We start from the raw sequence: 18471 nt of genomic DNA on the forward strand, positions 1-18471 counted from the left end.
GCTTAGTGATCGCCTGACAGGATGTTGGGGATTGCCAATCACAGCCAGCTCTTGTGTATTTATGTTTGTGTGTGTGTGTGTGTGTGTGTGTGTGTGCGCGTGCGGGAGTATGTGTATCTGTGGGTTTTTTTCCCTGTGCATTTGGTTTTGGACAGAGGCAGCTGTTGGTAGTCGTCTTGCACAGCCACCCTCCCACACAGAAGGCCTACAGTGTTGGTCAGATGTTATGTTGGTGAGGCTGCTCTTTGTTTGCCTCTCCAACTTTACCAGCACTACGTGGTCACCTCCAGTAGGCTCCGACAACTAAAATAGACTTTATTATAAGCTACAATGTATGTCACAGATTGTGCATCATATATTTTGCAGCTAGTACCCATCAAAGATTTAAAATGAGTTAATTCAATATTAAAAGACAGAAATGCAGTTGAAATATGCCACATGACCCAATGTTTGTTCACATTTGAAGCTGCATTTTGAGTGGAAGAATTATTTGGGTGTTTAGTAATGCCTCCTTCCCTCTTTTCATCTCTCTCATATTGCTATATTCATTAAAAGTAGCTTAGAAACCGCAGGTGATTTTTCCAGCTTCTTTTGAAGAACTGTAGGCAATAATTAACAGGGATTGTATTTGTTCCAATTCTTGGACTTCCACAAACACACACTTATGTACGCATTTTGTTTTCTCCTCACCCCCTCTGTTCTGACAGCTTGAAATATATAGTGAATGGCATTGCGCTGCTTGTGATTGATCCATTTGTGCTCTGCTTGCGTTAGCCTCAATGCCAGTAGCTGCTGTTCACACTGAAAAAACACCATCCAATTCCCACCAAAACTCAGATTTTCAATGGAAAAAAAATCAGAAAATAGCATTTATATTTACATTTGTACTACATATTTACATAAAAAACTGATTTATGATTCCCGTCCTGTCCCAGTCCTGTGATGAATAGTGACAGTGACTCACAGGAATCCCGGTGACCTACAGGATTTCCCCCCCCCAAAAAAATATATTCAGCCTCTACTCCGCAGCTAAGAAACACACCTGTCTTTCAGAGTGAATGCTAAAACTACAACGATACACGCACTAGTGTGTGGTTTAGAAAAGTGGCTGAAAAATATTTTTATCTCTCTCTCAAACTCACACTTGCAGTACGCTGGCTGAAGAGCTTTTAACTTTTCTGCTGGTGATGTCAGCTGTTGTAGTATGGCTGTGTGAATGTCTATGGCCTTTAGTGCAGACTGGTTGGCAGCCGGTCATCGGGACAGCATGGGATAGCGAGAAGAAGAAAGACCTTGGGATTATCTAACGGTTTGCTGACACCCAGATGGCACCACGTCCCCTCCCCCTGCCCTCTTGTGACTGACATTACCTAGCCAATTAGATTGCCTTCTCGGTGCTGTCAAACCAATTAGTTTTCCCGCTCAGCAAGAGGGAGCCTATTATATTTTTGTTTGAGTAACAACTGTCCAGTTGAATTCTGTGGGTTTTTTCCTGCCAATCCTGTAGACACGTGCTGGCTCATTGCCATCTTCAGTGAACCAGTTAGTCTGCCCTCTACGGGTTCTTGGGACAGAGTTATGTGATTGAGATAGAAACTTTAAGGAATAAAAGGAGATTTGATTAACTTTGAACTTTCTTGCACTACATACCAGTGTAACCCGGCTTTAACCCTGAAAATTTTAAAAACTGGTTGTGTGCTAGTTTGGGTGAAAGTGCAAGTATAAAGATGTAAAACATATGGGGATTATAAAAAGAATGCTGTTGTGCAGGTCAATGTTTCTGTAGGCTTCAGTATTCAGACAGATCTGAGCATGTCTGTAAATCTCTCTGAATGGCTGCACTCATGGGGATGAGAATGTAAATAACGAGGCAATGTGTCCACCCTCCAGCATTTTCCTCTGCAAATTTCTTTCTGCAGATACCATGAGTGTGCTTGGAGGTGGTTGTCTATCATAAGGCTGTAAACCCATGAGTCAGTAAATATGGATCTGTTAATACTGAATGCAGATTGTATTTTTTTTTTTTTCTCGCTCAAGGCCACTTTACAGTAAATTCACTGTGTGGGCTCATATACACAGGATGCAGTCCTCATGCGCTTGTCATCATTTCCTTTCATGACAGAATTAGCTTTTCAACACAACATGCATACACACACACACACTCAGAACTTGACCAATGAGCTTTGGAGAGGAGTATTATATACTGGCACAATACTGAATGACATGTGTTGGTTTAAGCCCTGGACGCAGTTGGTCTTTTGTTCAAAGTTACTTTACTTTGTTGTAGACTATCGGACGCATCATTTGATTCTCTGTTAATTGTTATACTGACATATTGAGGCTACATTATGCTCATGCTATGCAATTTATGACTTTGATTCTCTTGTAGAATATTCTGAGGTTAGACGACCATCTTGCAATGTTTTATTATTACAAGCTGCATCTAGAAAAGGCCACATACAAAGAAACACACGAGTCGGCTCTTCTCCAGTTATTTATTTCAATCTTACATTCGTCTTTTTCTTCTGTTTACAATCCTGGGTGTTTGGGAGACTTGGGTGATAACAGAGGGGGAAGCTGTTTAATGTAGAAATAAAATATTTAAGACCTTAAAGATTTAACAGTTTTGCTACCCCTTTAGACCTAATCAAGCATAAGATGTGATTGATTATAAATGAAATATTTTTAATATGCCCTTTTGAATAAAATGTGTAGAAAAAGTTCCCCGCATTTCAATGATCACTGGTCTTAGAGTTTAATGGGCATTGAACATCTTTGACATTATAATGCACAAGTAGTATTTTTATTTTTTTTACAGTATTTCTACCTGTGCTGGCTTCCAGCCTTGTTGTGGTCATCAGATTTCAGTGTTCCCCACCGAATGACAGTGTAAATGTGGCGGGGGGGGCGTCGACATTGACTAGCCGCTCTGTACAGTGTGCTAACCTCGACCACCCCAGCTGTATTTTAACGTTAACATAGCCATCCTTATTATTTAGGCTCCTCTTGCTAATAATTTATTTGAAGGTGGGTCTTCGAGATTGACAGCGTTGTGTTAAGTACATAAATTGACTAACTTATCAAAGTTAACTTAAATGTATTAGTTTTGGAAGCGTTTGTGTGGTGGTGTTCATGATACTAACCTTTCAACTTCGTATTGATTTAGGAAAAGAAAGAGGCTAAGTATGGAACGCCAGCTAGGTCACAAACACGCTGAGCGAATCTATGAGCTGCGCACACAGCTCTTCAGTGAAATACGATTTTACCCATTTTAAATAGAATAATAAGGAAAAATTAAAATTTATGGTGGTCAGAGTTGATATTGTGGTGGGCTGCCACAAATAAATCAATGTATGGAAAACACTGGATTGGACTTGAGCTCAAATGTAAGAATTTGAACATTTCCTTTGTCATGTAAATAAAATATTTGCGTTTTGGACTGTCATTCAGTGACATCATATTGCATTCTAGGAAACTAGAATGGGTGTTTTTTTTGACATTTCAAAGACTATGAAAAGATTGGCAGACTCATCGATAATGAAAACAGTTGTTAGTTGCAGCCCCAGATTGGACTACTTCATGTCCTCTCCCTTATATTGTTTTTCTCTCACCCGTCTCCCCTTTCTGTCATCCCTCTTTTTCATCATGTCTCAACATCTACTGCTGCTGTACCTCTTGCTGTTTCCCTCTTTCTCCCATCCCTCCTCCTGCTGAAGTCTTTTTTTTCTTTTTCATCTCTGTCTCCTTTTCTGTTCATGCCACACCTCTCCCACTCTCTCCACGTTACCTCCTCTGTTTTCTTTGAGCACCCTGTTGAAGCCTTTTGTTGGCTTTCTCCAGGGCTAATTAGAGCAGACATGGTTGGGATTCCAGCTAACTAGAGAAAGGCAGAGCTGCCTACTCGGGTGCCAGTTGGTTCGGCTCTCCCACTGCTGCTGCCTGTACTGAGGTGTCTACCCGTCCATATCAAAGTGTAGAATCGAACATTAATCTGGCATAATGATCTATGTGTCATTCTGTGTATCTGTCTAGCAGGAGGATGTGTATAAAGTCAGACAGGAAACAGCAGCTGTGACCTTGAGAGGACAAAACTTTAACAAGGCTGTGAGGCACTCAAAATCCCACAACCAAGGACATGTTAAACCCTACAGGGACCATCTTACGATTTTAGACAAAGGTTTGCTCTTAGTCAGTCGTACTCGACATTTAAAGCAAGGTATTCTTCGGATTAGTAGTTGGAATTTGTCATGAAATGGCCAAGATATTACTATGTAATGTCTCAATTGTGCAGCATTTCATTTAAGTACTAATGGAAAAAAGCCCACAAAAAATTAAATTCTACACACATTTTTTAATGTGCCGATGCTCGTCTTGTTAATTATTTATTTATTTAGAGAAACCTGCCTTTAGTTGAGACGTTTGTGAAGGTTCTCAGTCATCCAGGTCATAGTTATCAAAGGAACGTTAAAGTCAGTAGCAACTGGACTTGGTTGAAGATACACGAAGACGTCTCGTTCCGTTATCCGACAGACTTCTTCAGTACTGAAGGTGTGGCATGAACAGTTTCAGAACAAAAGAAGTCTCTTGGATGATGAAACATCTTCATGTATTTTCAACCAAGCCCAATTGTTGCTGAGTTTTACCTTCCTTGGATGACTTTATTTGAGACTGAGATTTTGTTAGACGGGTGTTTATTTTGAATTTTCCCTGCTTAATATTTGATTAGACTTGATCGAAATTTGTCTCCTTTTTGTCAGTTTGCTGTTGCTGCTGTTTACTGTTAATGCAAACTCAACACTTCATCCATCTGTTTCATGTTACATGCCCTTCAGGGCACCTAATCCCTTCTGTTCCCCCAGAAGACTTTTGCTGTGAAACATCTGCAGGTAGTGTTGAGTTTCATTAACAGCAGCTTCACAGTGTGAATTAACAGCGCCGTAGAATTAATCAGTGACAAAGCACAACATTTCTGGTTAAAAAAAAAAAAAAAAAACCCAGTGGCATAGTAATGAGTATGGTATGACTATGTTGTGTTCAGGAAGTGTACACAATACTGGAGCCATTGAGCAGTCACTGAATTGTGTTTCAATGTTTGATGGAATAAGTGCTTTTAGTCCAGTACAAGGCAATGCATCAGATCACATCCAGCTTAGCAGAAATTATTTTAGCTGCAGTCCCTATGGATACAGTGACAGAGGAGAGACATTGGGAAGGCACCCCGTGGAAACAGAAAGACAAAAACAGGAGAGAAACAAGTCCATAAAAAGCCAAGACAGGGAAATAGGGTGACGAGAACCACATACCAATGGTCAGCTTCTCAATGGCCTGTTTATATACTACAGTTCCTGTTGTGGGAAAAGGGCAGGGGATGAGAAAATAGGATGCAGTCGTCCTGAGTATTAGGCTTGCATGACAAATATAATATATTGACATACCTGCAATACTAACAATAACGTTATGTTTTCTAATATCGTGGAATGCAAATGTAATTTGCATTTACAGCCCTAATTCAAAAGTAGATGCATGGTGCTGAAGGTATCGTGTCCTTCTTCACAAGTTTGAGATTAATTAAATTTTTACAAGTACTCGAAAGCTTTCAGCTCTTTCAAGCTTCCATTTGTAAAGGCAGTCAGTGTGTTGACTTTCACTCCAGCCTAACAAGATTTGATTCTAACAAGATTGAGGCAGAATTCCAACCATTGCAACTGTCGTTTAAACAAAGTTGACTCTTAATTTGATTTACATAGCTATATTACTCATTACTGTCTTGAATTACTCTTGCCATATATGCACCATTGCACTGGTTCTTGATTCTGTGCATGCAGCATTGAGGGCACAGTGTGATCTGTTTGGGGAAGGGCATGGCAATATTTAAGGTAACGCAAAATCCTATAACTTCATTCAAAATGATGATTGATGTTTGTCTTAGTTCCTATTGGCCTATCGGCTAAAAGAAACCTTTACAAACAAATGTTTGTTTTTTAACAAGTTGCAGGTTCCCGTTTGTTTGTGGCTGACTACTCATGTTGGTGTCAGTCTGTTTCTATTTGTAATGTTACACAAACAGACCCACAAAATGATCCTGAACTGAGCTGTTAAACTTATCATGGCTGCTAATAAGGGCTCATCCCCCATATTCGTCTTACTGTAGCTGTTTGGCCTCCTGTTTGTGTGTGTTTCACACACACAGAGGCAAAAACACACATTCCCCCCCCGCTGTGTTTGGACAGTACAGCTCATAAGCTCTATGCCGAACACGTGGCCAAATGTAGCCTGCGTTTTCTCTTTGTGTGTGTGCATTTAGCCTACTTGAGCATGTGCCTGGCTGCCCATGCTGAGTGTAATGTAGCCTGTCATATATAGGTTAACACTACTCCCTCCCCACCCAGCCAATCAAAGCCAAGAGATGAGAGGAGAAAGCCCAGTGGCCCCAGGCTCTATATGAAACTGCAGTGCCTGGCGACAGCACCGACGGACCGACTTATTGACTGGCCGTCTGGCTGTATCGCTCACTAGTTGTCTGCCTTGCTGGCTGTTTAGCTGGCTTTCTGCCTGTCTACCCCTAATCTATTTGTCTATTTAAAGTCTTAAGTTTACTGTATCAGCAGGAACAGGTTTGGAGGAAATAAGAGGGATTTTTGACCCCAGTTGCCGTTATAAGTCGCTGCATTAATTCGCCCGCTGATCCACAGGGGACGTCTGCCTCTCGCATGCTTGTGTGTGGCATCGGGGACAGAGCCAAAGAAATGAGGGGTGGATTGTGTGGTGCCGTCATGGTCGTGTTGTTGTGGCTACCATGTTCTTGGCCGACTGATGCTGATGGAATGTATGAATGGGCAACCCTTTCCTTGCTGTTTTTCTCTCTTTCAGTCTCTTTCTCTCACACACACCTCGTCACCCTCCTCGCCCTGACAAGATTACAGCCTCCTCTGTGCTTTTCAATTAACGGGTTAAATAGACCCCCTACTGTGGACCTCTGGGGCCTGTGTGTGTGTGTGTGTGCGTTTGGAGGGGGGAGATGGGCAGATCACTTGATTGTTCATTAAGACCACTATTAAAAAGAACCCTGTGTCCTTCTGATTAGCGTGTGTGTGTGTGTGTGGCAGGGGGCGTATCAGGGTGGAGGCAGATCAAAAGACTAATTAACACATCCACACTGCAACCGGGTGATTTAAGGGACAGGAATTCTGCCCTTTTTCTTGGTGTAACATAAGTATTGTGCTTTATTAAAATATATATATATATATATATATATATATATATAATTTTTAAAGTTAAGCTGTAAACTCCAGGTGGTACATGAAAAGATACATTTCTGGCTTTTATTTTTTTTTCATCAACATGTAAATTTGAGTAAAGGGATAGTTTATAACTTGGGCAGGAAACCGGTTCCTATGTTTTGGTTTTATGTGAAAAATATGTATGTTAATTGAGAAACAGGACAGCAGCATGGTCTGAATATCCTTGATGTAGATAGAAAATCCTTCACCTTTGACCTCCCCTCTCGAACAGAACAAGATGGATAATATACATAAAAATATGTGCTGTCTTTGTGTTATGTCAGGATTCAGCTTTATTGAGCTGTTCTGCCTCACCAGACACAAGACATGGCTGTGCTATTATGAAGTGCAAGAGCACAGATGCATAAATGACGCGTGCATGACTACACATGTGCTACACACTGCATGCATGCATGCATACATTCACAAGCAGCCAGGACTCTCAACCACCTGCTCGAGGCATGTTGACCCTCCATATATAGGTCATGTGATGTACATGCTTTGAAGTCTGAAGTGCATATCATGAAAAAGAGAGAGCTGTTCTTCAGCAGTGTTCATGTAAGGCTCTAAGAATCTTAAGTACATGAGTAGTGTTGTTTTCCCAGACAATCCCAAGGCAAATGCATCATAAATTAATTACAGGGATAGTTATTTTTCGTTGTTGTTGTTTTGTTTTTTTTTGTGTTTTTTTTTAAGGGAGGGTGAGTAGGATTTTACTACTTTTCCCTCTTGGGCTCGATGCATGGTAGATGAAGGATAACACTGATTGTTAAAATGTGTGCCACAACAATTTACATTACTAATTATTTTTTTAATTTCTTAAAGAGTTGGTATTATGCTCATTTTCAGGTTCAAAATCTTATTAAGGGGTTGCAGCAGAACAGGTTTACATGGTTTAAATTTCAAAAAACACCATATTTTTGTCTTGCTGCAGCTCCTCTTTTCATCTTGTGTGTTGAATGCTCCGTTTTAGCTATGGAGTGATACATCAGTGTTTCCCATACTTTCATTTATTTGTGGCGGCCCGCCACAATATCAACGCTGACCGCCACAGATTGATATTTTTTTTTTTTTTTACTAGGCCTATTTAAAATCGTATTTAATTGCAGAGCGTCATAGCGCGTTCGCACAGCACATCCTCTCGCTCGTCCCTCTCTTTCTCACTCACCCGTCCCCCTCTCTCCAGCGCGCGCTCTCTCCCTCTCCCTCATGAACACAGCTGCACAAATTGTCCAACACAACGCTGTCAATGTCGGAGACCCACCTTAAAGTTATTAGCAAGCAGGTAAGAAGCCTAGCTAATAAGGAGAGCTAAGTTAATGTTAGAAAACCACTAGCACTTTGTAGACCTATTACATGCACAAAAAAGATATAAACTTAATAAAGGAGAAGGAAAAGGCCAAAAAGCATAATACCACCTCTTTATTTGTAGGATCGTATCTCATACTAGGGCTGGATAAAATGGCCAAAAATGTTATCACGATAAAAAGTTTCATATCTTTCAATATCGATAATTATTACAATAAATATCAAATCGTTATGTCTCTCAAGTTTTAAGGCTGGTTTTTGCTCCTGAGTGAAAGTTGTAGAAACCTGATGGTTAATTGTGGTTTAAACTCTTCTTTATGGTCAACACTTGATGCAAAACAGTGGATCACTTCACAAATCTGAGGTAGAACTTTCAAAACAATTATGATAAAATCTTTGTCAACAAATATGCGTCATTAAAATTAAGTAAAAACTTTCAGTCCTTTTTTCCTCAACAAAAAGTCATAATTCAAGTCAATAAAATCTAAAATTTATTGAATATTTATTGAACATTTGTTATATTGTTATTGAAAACGTACATTGTGATAAATATTATTTTATTGTCCAGCCCTATCTCATACATGATGAAATTGATGAGATTAGGGGATCTGGGGTGTTAGACAACTAGATGTGGTGTTACTAAAGCACAGTAAGCCCTCTCTCCTGTGCTGCCAATGTTAAACAATCAACCGTGGAAGATAAAAACCCAATTTCAACTGCAGAATAGGTTACGTTTAAAGTTCATCATTGAGACTGGATAAGAAGTAAGAAAAGGAGAGAGGTTTATTCAGAGCAATGACACAAAGGGGTTAAAGTAGAATATTTGGTGAAGTAAGCAAACCAAATCCAACTGCCTTACATTGATTTTTGAAGCCAGCGATGTATGACTGCATGTCCACTCTTTTGAAGCATCCCTCTGCTACATGTTGAAACCGTATCAGCTCTTAGGTGTGTTCTGTGAAGGCTGGAGTCTATAATATCGGAATTTCCCTCAGGGGATCAGTAGATATCACATTAAAGCCACAGGTCTTGCACAGTATTACTCTGTTTTAACTTAATTATATGCAAAACTGCAGTTTTAACAAGCTTTTAATCAATACTACACATGCTGTCAAAGGTAGCAGTTAAGAAGCCCTAACATGTTAACTTTACAGTTAAAACATGGGAAAGTAATTAGCTGGAAATGCATGGATTACTGTTTAGTACTCATAATGCCAGCCACATTATGAGTACTGCCAAGCATTCCAAAACACAGACACAGATGGCCAAGAAACTCAGTTACACCAATGATCTAGTCTGTAAATGTAGTTTAAAATCAGGTTTGAGATAAAATTAGGTTTTGTATATTTTAAGTTAATTTCCCTAACATATGCAAATAGTTGTTTGGATAGTTGTAGATTACAGCGGCTGGGGAGGTGGTACTGTGTGAAGTTGTGGAATGTCAATGAGGCTCACTGAAACATGTTGACACCCGTGATAACATCAGTCGTCATGCAGCCCTTTTTAAATGTCCCTTGAGCAACACACAAGCCTTCTGTTCTGCAAGCACTGAGAAGATGTTTCTCCTCTTTGAAAAGACATGGGAATCATGGCTATCATTCCTAAAATACAACTCTTGTTCAGGAATATGTATCTGTGACAACGTAGCCTGAAAAATGCTTCACGATAATGTTGGAGTTGGAATTAACATTAATTTAATTTTGATTTGAAGGCTGGATACACTGTCTGAACAGTGGTGCCACCAGATTTAAGGAGCTGTGTTTTTTATTTGGGTCTGGGTCTCTGTTTTCTTTAACATGGTCATGGCACTTGAACAAGGGTCCATTGTCACTGTGCTCCGAATGTTTTAGCCAAACACTCAGTTGCTACATCACATAGAGCAACATAATGTCAAACTGAAACACCGATGTTTCAAACAACCCAGTGGCACGCAGTGAGAAACATCCATTTTAAAATGTCTGTCTGCATCATCAACTGACATTTATCTTTTCTACAAACAGCAATTAAAGTGACTGTGTTGCCATTTTTTCCCAACAGAAATCCTAAGGCCACGGTGCAGAGAACCAACAAGAAAGTGAACAATGACCCCACACTGCGCATCCAGAACCTTTCTATTCTCACCAGGCAGATCAAAGCCTACTATCAGGTAAGATTTCTATCTGCTGAAAAAACTGCAAAATCAGATATCCCTTGTTCCTCTTTTTGTTTGATCAAAAGTTATGGTTGTTTAAAAGTCTGTCTATGTAAATAAAGATTTACACCCTGTTTCCTTGTTCCCTTACGCCTGTGCTGGGGTGGCCTGCATTCAGACAGTGGTGGGTTTTACCTCTTATTGTGCTTTCAGACCTACCGCGAATTTTTGCACTTTCCTCGCGTGAGTACATTCGCTGCAAGTGTTCACACACAGCGCAAGAAGGTGATTTTAACGTGAATAAACACAACTTGCCATTACTACAGCTCTATGAACCCAAAGTAAACATTTTGTTGTGATTAAATAGCAACTACAATATGATGCAGTTTTGTTAAACATATGAATTCATGCTTTGTCAGGTCTGTCAGCAGGACAACAACTTCTAAAATGTTTGTTTTCTGTTTGGATCGATCAAGGCTATAATATGCTAACTTGATCACAGTAAAGTACAACAATAGCTGGAATAAAGTTACATACAGTTTTCTGAACTCACCAGGTAGTTCAACCTCCTCGCTTTCTTTTCTCCCAGCAATGTCCAGTTTTGTCCGGTTTTTATATAAATATGAAGTAGTGTCAAACGACGCTAACAACACTGGAACCGGATGTGTATGGAATCTAGCTGCTGAGAAGCTCGAGTGAAGATAAATCAATGTTGTATTCCTAAAAAATAAAGTAAAAAGCTAATTTAATAAAAGCAGTTTACTCCGAGCTCCTCCCTCGAACAAACGGCGTAGTTGCAAGCTCCTCTAGCCCAAGTTTAGCAGCTCTTGATTTTTCAATCGCCCGCTCTGCCTGGCCCTCTCCACACAACGCTCTGAAACTGTCGGTGACAGATTGACAATCTCAATGTTGATAGGCTATCACAACAGAGTCATGAGAATTTTTTGCTTGAGTTGAAAATATTCAACTCGCGCGAATTCCTTCGCGTCGCCGGCGACGCTTCGCACCGCCTGACAGGAAATCGCGGCGCTACGCGTCTTTGCATTGACTTTGTATGTAAACTCACCGCCCCGAACGTTCACTTCGCTTTTGGTCTGAAAGCACCATTAAGTTACATGAGCTCAGACAACACCGCTTGCATACAGACAGAAGTGTCCACACAGCACGTGTCACATAAAGACTTGGCAATATAAACAGAGATATATTTACAGATGTGTACAGTATGTGTGTGACTGCGTGTGATGTGGTAACATAATTCCCGTCAGATGTTGGAGAGGGCCCAGTAAGTATACAGAAGCATAAGGGATTTAAAACGCATGAAGTCACTGATCTGCCTTTCCCACTTACTTTGATGAATCCTTCAGTGCATTTACTTGAACTTTTTTTATCTCAAAAATGATCTTGTGCAGCATTTACCCCTTTATTTATGTATTTATTTTCTTTAGATGAAACCCATCCTGATAGATGGTGACACCAAAGCTACAGAAAGCAGCTCATGGTATTATCTTAATGCCAACTAGACAGACATAGAAGCTTTAATCAGAGAGGTGTGAAGGTGACAGAAGCACAGCAAGTCACATGTAGTGTGTCTTATCTCATGTTCAGTCGGTGTTTACAGCTTTGCTGCTCATAAGGCCCTGAAACATCTCGGTTAACACTCTCAGCACAGTTAATCATTACTTCAACCAAAAGGAAAAAAATATATTTATTTATTTATTTATATGTGTATATCTATATTGAGACTTGCTGTTAATCTAATGGGCTGCAGGGGAAGTGCAGGAGGAAGTGTGGGGGAGTAAAAGATAACGGAAAGACAGGCTCCTTGATAACCAGATATCAGTAAGTGAGCCCCACACTTCTCACACGCAACAAGGCATATTTGGTTATCAGATCACAAGTAGAAAGCTATAAATGCTGGTGAGAATGATGCCTTTATATGAGATTAGTCAGGAAAATATTGTGCTCATACACTATATTCGAATGCATCCTGGACCATCCCTCGACCACTTGGTCAACTTTGCAGTATGCTCATGTAGCATGCTGCATGGTTGATTCGCCTGTGTCAAACAACTTACAATGGTTTGAAGTCCATAGCCGAGGCTAGATGCTAAATCGACGATGTCATCCTAATCTATAATCCATCTCACTCTGTGTGAGTGTAATGTGTATTGTATTTTTTTTCTGCTTAGAAGTGCACACAATTTCTCACCTTCTATCAAATGTGAGAGGTGGCTGTGATAGCTGGTGTCAACTTTAATCATTTTCAACTAGATCTAAACACATTGAATATCTTTATCCTGAAATGTTTAACAGATCCCTGCAAATCCTTGGAAAATGGCTAAACCTAAGCCTGGCTGGGCTTGCTAGCACATGGTCCTAGTTTCTCTGCATTGTGTAAATTTATGTAATCTCTTAGGCAGTGCTTTATCGTGACACCATCATACCATATAATGTCACATCCTTATTGTTCGGTCATTTAAAATGTTAGGTGTCAACATTAACAATATGTGTTAGTTTCTGCTGCTGGTATTCCCAACCAAATGTCAAGTTGCTTTTGCTGTGTACTTTTTCTTTGTTTCCAGTCTGCTGCTGCCATATAATAGTATTGCTTAAAGGCACAGTATCAGTTCTTAACTGCATGTAACCTGTTATGCCAATTGTGAAACCCGTGAGCTTAGCGAATTGAAACAGTCCAGAGAGAATATGATTCATTACACTGCTGCAACAGTGTCTCAACTGTGTTATAAACAGGAATTGAGCATGACCCAGCATGCTGTTGCGACAGTGCGGTTAGTTTAGGAATGTTATCATGGCCAAGCAGCCACACAGACACAGATTTCCCACACTGCAGACCTAGGACTGTGACCTCAGGGGCTGTGACTGTGCAAGGGCTGTTCAAAGGCACTTACTTATCATGTAATTTGGTGTTAAGTATTTTAAGGCTTAGTTTTAGCTGGATCTAATAATATTTTCTCTGTAACTTTATAAGCTCATGTATTTTTATTGTATATAAATCAGCTGTTTTTGTTTCTGAAGTTCCATCTCAATTTTTGCTCCCCGAAGTCAAGTGAACAGTGCCACTAATTGGCTAATTGCTTTGTTAGATCTGGTTTGCCTTGGTTCTAAACATCCTGTTAATCATTCCCAGTTCATCTTATTTAAACAATCAGCCTATTGTGTAGACTTTGACGCTATAAGCCTACAAAAGCTCCACTAGGCCTCCACAAATGGTTAGCAGAATTATCTGTCTCAGAGTCAGTGGTGGGGGTCAGTGGCTGCTGGGGTTAAGTAGTCGGTGAGCCGGCAGATGATGAGATGATGGGAAGGGTTAAGGACATTAACTGGGGGCATCTGGGTGATTCGGTTAGCGAAAAGACATACCCTGCGTCTTTACCATCTTGGATCCAGCATGGTTATGCAGTATTACCCCCGTTTATTAAGAAAATATGAAATGGTCTTTTTTTGGCATTGACAGGAGATATATTTTGTAAACTTTGTAAAAAACATTGCAAAATCTAGTCCATCTGCAGTATTTCCTGTTACTTTGAGTTGCATTTTCAGTCCTTTTTACTTCTGCTCAGCAGGTTTCAGAAAGTATTAAAAATGTACTGAATTGAACTGAATCTTTTTGTCTTAAAGATAAGTCAGCTTTAGTCTGTATATTTTTAATAAATGGCAAATACAATGCTGTCCACTTTTATCAGTTTCTTGGGCTATTAACTGAAAGCAGTGACAGAAAATTTGGTAAATACGATGTGAGTTTTGGAGATCTAAACTGCAGTATTTGTTTTGCAGGCATTTAACACATACTATTGGGTTGTCATTTTAGCTCTGGGAGTTTCGTTAATCTTCTTTTTGTCCCTGCATCGCTCTGTTGACCTCCTGGTCAAACTATTGTTCTGCAGGCTGTCCCTTACAGAGACCACCTACAAATTAAAAACACCCATGGTCCACTGCTGGTCCTTTCTGTGTGTCCGTCTTCCCCCTTGATGGCCTTTTTAATGATGTAAACAGCCACTAAGAGTCACTCAAAGCCCCTTTTTACCAAAGTGGCTCTGGTTCTTGCACTGGTTCTGTTCAAGAAGAACCTAGGTGCTTTGGTGCTCTATAGCAAACCAGCCTGCGTTTAGTTTTGAGTAGAACCATTGTAATCAAGGATGCATCATCAGTGGAGGGCATTGCACAACAACCTGAAAAATATGACACGCCCACTTCGGGTTCGCACTTAAGGTCAGGGGAAACCTGCAGTTTATGGTTCCAGCTTGGAGCTAACTTTTGTGTTCCGAACAAACTTATTTTTGGTCGAAATGCTCCCAACGGTTCAATTTGTATAAAATGTCGATCAACGTTCTCCAAAACCCAAAGATGACATCCTGAACTATCTTGTTTTGTCCACAACCCAAAGATATTCAATTTACTGTCATAGAGAAGTAAAGAAACCAGAAAATATTTGCATTATTTTCTTTAAAAAAAACACCCAAGTAAAATAAGTATAAAAGAATAACTACATGCCTTACATTGTTCACCTAAAATGGACTTCCTAAACAGCCTCTGCTCTGTCATTGTTTCAATGGAGATGTGCTGAAGCACAGATTCAAAATGGCATAAAATGTGTCAATGTCCAAACACTTACCTATGGATCACAGTGTTACTCACACACAGTTTCTTGTCTAAAAGTCAAAAGGAACTGGTTCTTATTGAGGCAGTGAAGAGGAAAACTGGCTTTGATAAATGGTTAAGTGGTAGTCTCCTTTTCCTGTGGTTGTTATGTCGCTTACTGGTTTCAGATTTCCAGAGCCGTATGGGTGAAAACAAAACCATTCAAGTCATAATATAATGGTCTTAGCAGGTTTTGAATGTACTGTACTACTCTTGGAGTGAGTGGAAGCCTTGCATGGTTGGTTGCTTCCTGTGATTAAATAAATTATTACTTAAGACTCTTAATAAAATTTTCCTAGTAATCTTATATCAGAATTGGCTAGGAACCACTCTCTAAGTATATTACTGTATTTCAACAGAGCAAATGGTCTGTATGTGTTTTTTTTATAGGTGGAAAAACCTAAAAGTAATGCAAAAACATGAACTGAAGTCATTCACAAACTGTAGACGTCTAACTGAAGGAACAGCAGTTATGCTTTTTATAAACCCGTGCACTGGTGTCCATAGATATGTTGTCTCTATAAAAGCTCTATATTTCATTCAGAGTGTCTCTGAGGGAGGAGGAGACTCTATTGAATTGAAGCTTTTGCTGACTCGCCAAAGGATCTTCCGGTGTCAAGAGATGACCAATTCATTAACCTTTTTGAACCATCAGAGGCAAGCAGTTGATGACCTTCCTCCCTCCCCCATCCATTGCCTTCCCTATATCTCCATTCCTTTTCCACTCCTCCTCCCTGCACATTCACTTCTGTACAAGATGTAATCCTAGAAATGTGTGGAGATTGACTTTGTGCAGAAGTTGTGAAATGTGAATTGGTGCAGGACAATAATTTTAATAATAATGGTTTTCAACTCATTGCCTTATCTCTCTTGTGTGGAGCGTGTGCGTGTGCGTGTGTGTGTGTGTGTAGTCTGTGATTCAAGTTATTGCTCTGGTATAGTAGATGGTGTAGGAGGGAGGTCAATGTCTAGACAGGCTTCAGACTTTGATTTCAGAATCTGGTGAACAAATCAAGGCTGAACAGCTGTAAGCGTGTATGTGCTTGTCTACATGAATGTACTGTGCAGTTTTTAATGTTACATAAAGGCAGACATGACGATTACTGTAACCAATTCCCTAACCGTTAGTGAGCATACATTTTAATGCTAGCAATTATCACATTTCTTTTTCCTGAGTGGGATATTTACTTTTCCTGTTATTTGGTCATTTCTGGACAGCGGAGTCCACTGAAGGTTTCTTTTCTCTGGCGGTCAGTCCAAATATATCCTGAGCCTCCTTTTAATTTAGTGGCCTTGGTTTGGCATTCTTAAGTAGGGTGTAATATAGAGCTTCAACCAGATGAACTAAATTCTTTGTGCTTTTACTTGCTAAGTGAATCCCTTTCTTTTTTGTTTATAAAAATCAGGCTCAGAGAGCATCTGGTGCCATTCACTGTCAAAATTACTCATTCAAACTGGTGAGGGGGGTGATAACCTTTTTCTTTTTTCCAACGACAGAAATGGGTACTTTTTTTATTCGTTAAACAAGTTGTTTTATAAAAATCTGTAAGCTCCCGTGGATTTCATATAATTGATTTGTTATATTGCAGGCTGATGTGCATTGCAATGCATTTAAAACTACCATTTCTGTGTGCTGGGGGGAAAAAAAGCTTAAGACCTTACTTTTGGAAATAAGGGCAGTTCTGTCCTCTCTTTGCCACTGCTTTGGTTTGGGGTGCGGCGTAAAGGCTGCAAGCTCTGTTTGGACTATTTAAAGGGTAACAGAGGCCACCATTCATGTTGAGTGGGCCTGGCCCCAAAGCTTTGCAAGGTTTTTTGGCATGGCTTTGAGAATAGGTAATGCAGGAAAGGTTATCAGGCTTTCTTTAGGTGTTTTTATTTATCATCTATAGGCTAAGTTGAGACCAGCTTTTACAGTCCTTTCTGCACATTTGTGGTGTTTTTCTCCCCCATTTTGGTCTTTGCATTCAATACCTGGACTTGAAATCCAGATTTCAAATGTTTGTCAGTTGAAACACTATCATTATATATGTCCTGCTGGCATTAAACCTGAAAAAGCCTTTAACCTTTGAGATGGCAAGGCTCTCCCATGCCTTTTTTGCCAGGCTGAAAGGACACACTTTGTTTTTTTTTCACCTGCTACTTGAAATATTCTGAATTATTATGTATTGTACAAATGTTTCTGCTGATGTTCTAAAGCATTATATTAAGATAAGAGTAATTCAGATATTCAGCTTACTCAACTGTTGTTTTGGGACACGAGGCTGGCATTTTGTTGACCTAAAGCCTCAGACACACTCTCCTTGCCTCACTCACATGTACACATAATCTGCTGCAACATATTGCAGCAATGGATGGCTGTTGTTGACTTCATCAAAAATGGAGAAAAGAATTTTCCAACCTTGTTGTTGCAGCTTTTGCCTCAAGCCTGCGGTTATTTTTATTGCCCTCAACTAGAACCCGTTCAAAATATACAAATATTTTTTCTATAGATCTTTGTTTTAGAAGTCTGGAATTCCCCTTTGACTTCTTGTCTTGCTGCTCCTTTCAGCCTCAGTCACGAGGAAATCAGTTCAGTAGGGCATGTGCCTGTAGCTGCGGGCTAAATGTGTGTTGTCATGCAGACTCACATGCTGCACAGTCATCTGAATATCCTGTTGATGATGTTGAAGCAGCTAGCTAACTAGCTAGCTAGGTTTTTAAACAATTGCAGAGGCAACAGCACTCTTAAATTCTCTCACTCAACTCAAACAAGAGATTTATTTCAGTTCAGATGTGATTTAGAAATGGATATATCTGGCTCAAGCCATAAAATAAACAATATGCTCCTACTTATTTATTTTTTGTTCTGTTCCTAAAACTATTACAGTGCTTTGTTTTGAATCGCTGTATGCTATGTTTGGCAGCAAAATAAGAACAATTACAGAATCACTTAAAAATGACTACTACTAGACGTCATGACGAATGTCCCTAATCAAATACCTGACTATATTAAGGACTATCATTTAACCGTATCTTTAGCCATATCCTTAATTATGCAGTGCCACTAATGGTTAATATCTGTATTTAAACAAGCAAGATTAATTCAGCTAG

At 39.7% G+C, this 18471-nt stretch overlaps 1 protein-coding gene across 7 annotated transcripts in view; it reads left to right on the plus strand.

Annotated features, from left to right (window-relative positions):
- LOC119917478 (girdin-like) overlaps positions 1 to 18471 on the plus strand; it is a 69612-nt gene that overhangs the window by 2694 nt on the left and 48447 nt on the right. For all 7 annotated transcript variants that reach the window (XR_005447286.1, XR_005447287.1, XM_038737827.1 and 4 more), the window contains exon 3: positions 10626 to 10734. Coding sequence is in view for 5 of the 7 variants with exons in the window: in XM_038737827.1 (XP_038593755.1) it covers positions 10626 to 10734 (109 nt within the window). In the remaining 2 variants the exon portion in view is untranslated. The remainder of the gene's footprint in view (positions 1 to 10625; positions 10735 to 18471) is intronic.

Source organism: Micropterus salmoides, unplaced genomic scaffold (genome assembly GCF_014851395.1).
Source record: "Micropterus salmoides isolate LMB-PRFRI ecotype aquatic unplaced genomic scaffold, ASM1485139v1 Ms_hic_scaffold_22, whole genome shotgun sequence".
Lineage (NCBI taxonomy): Eukaryota > Metazoa > Chordata > Actinopteri > Centrarchiformes > Centrarchidae > Micropterus > Micropterus salmoides.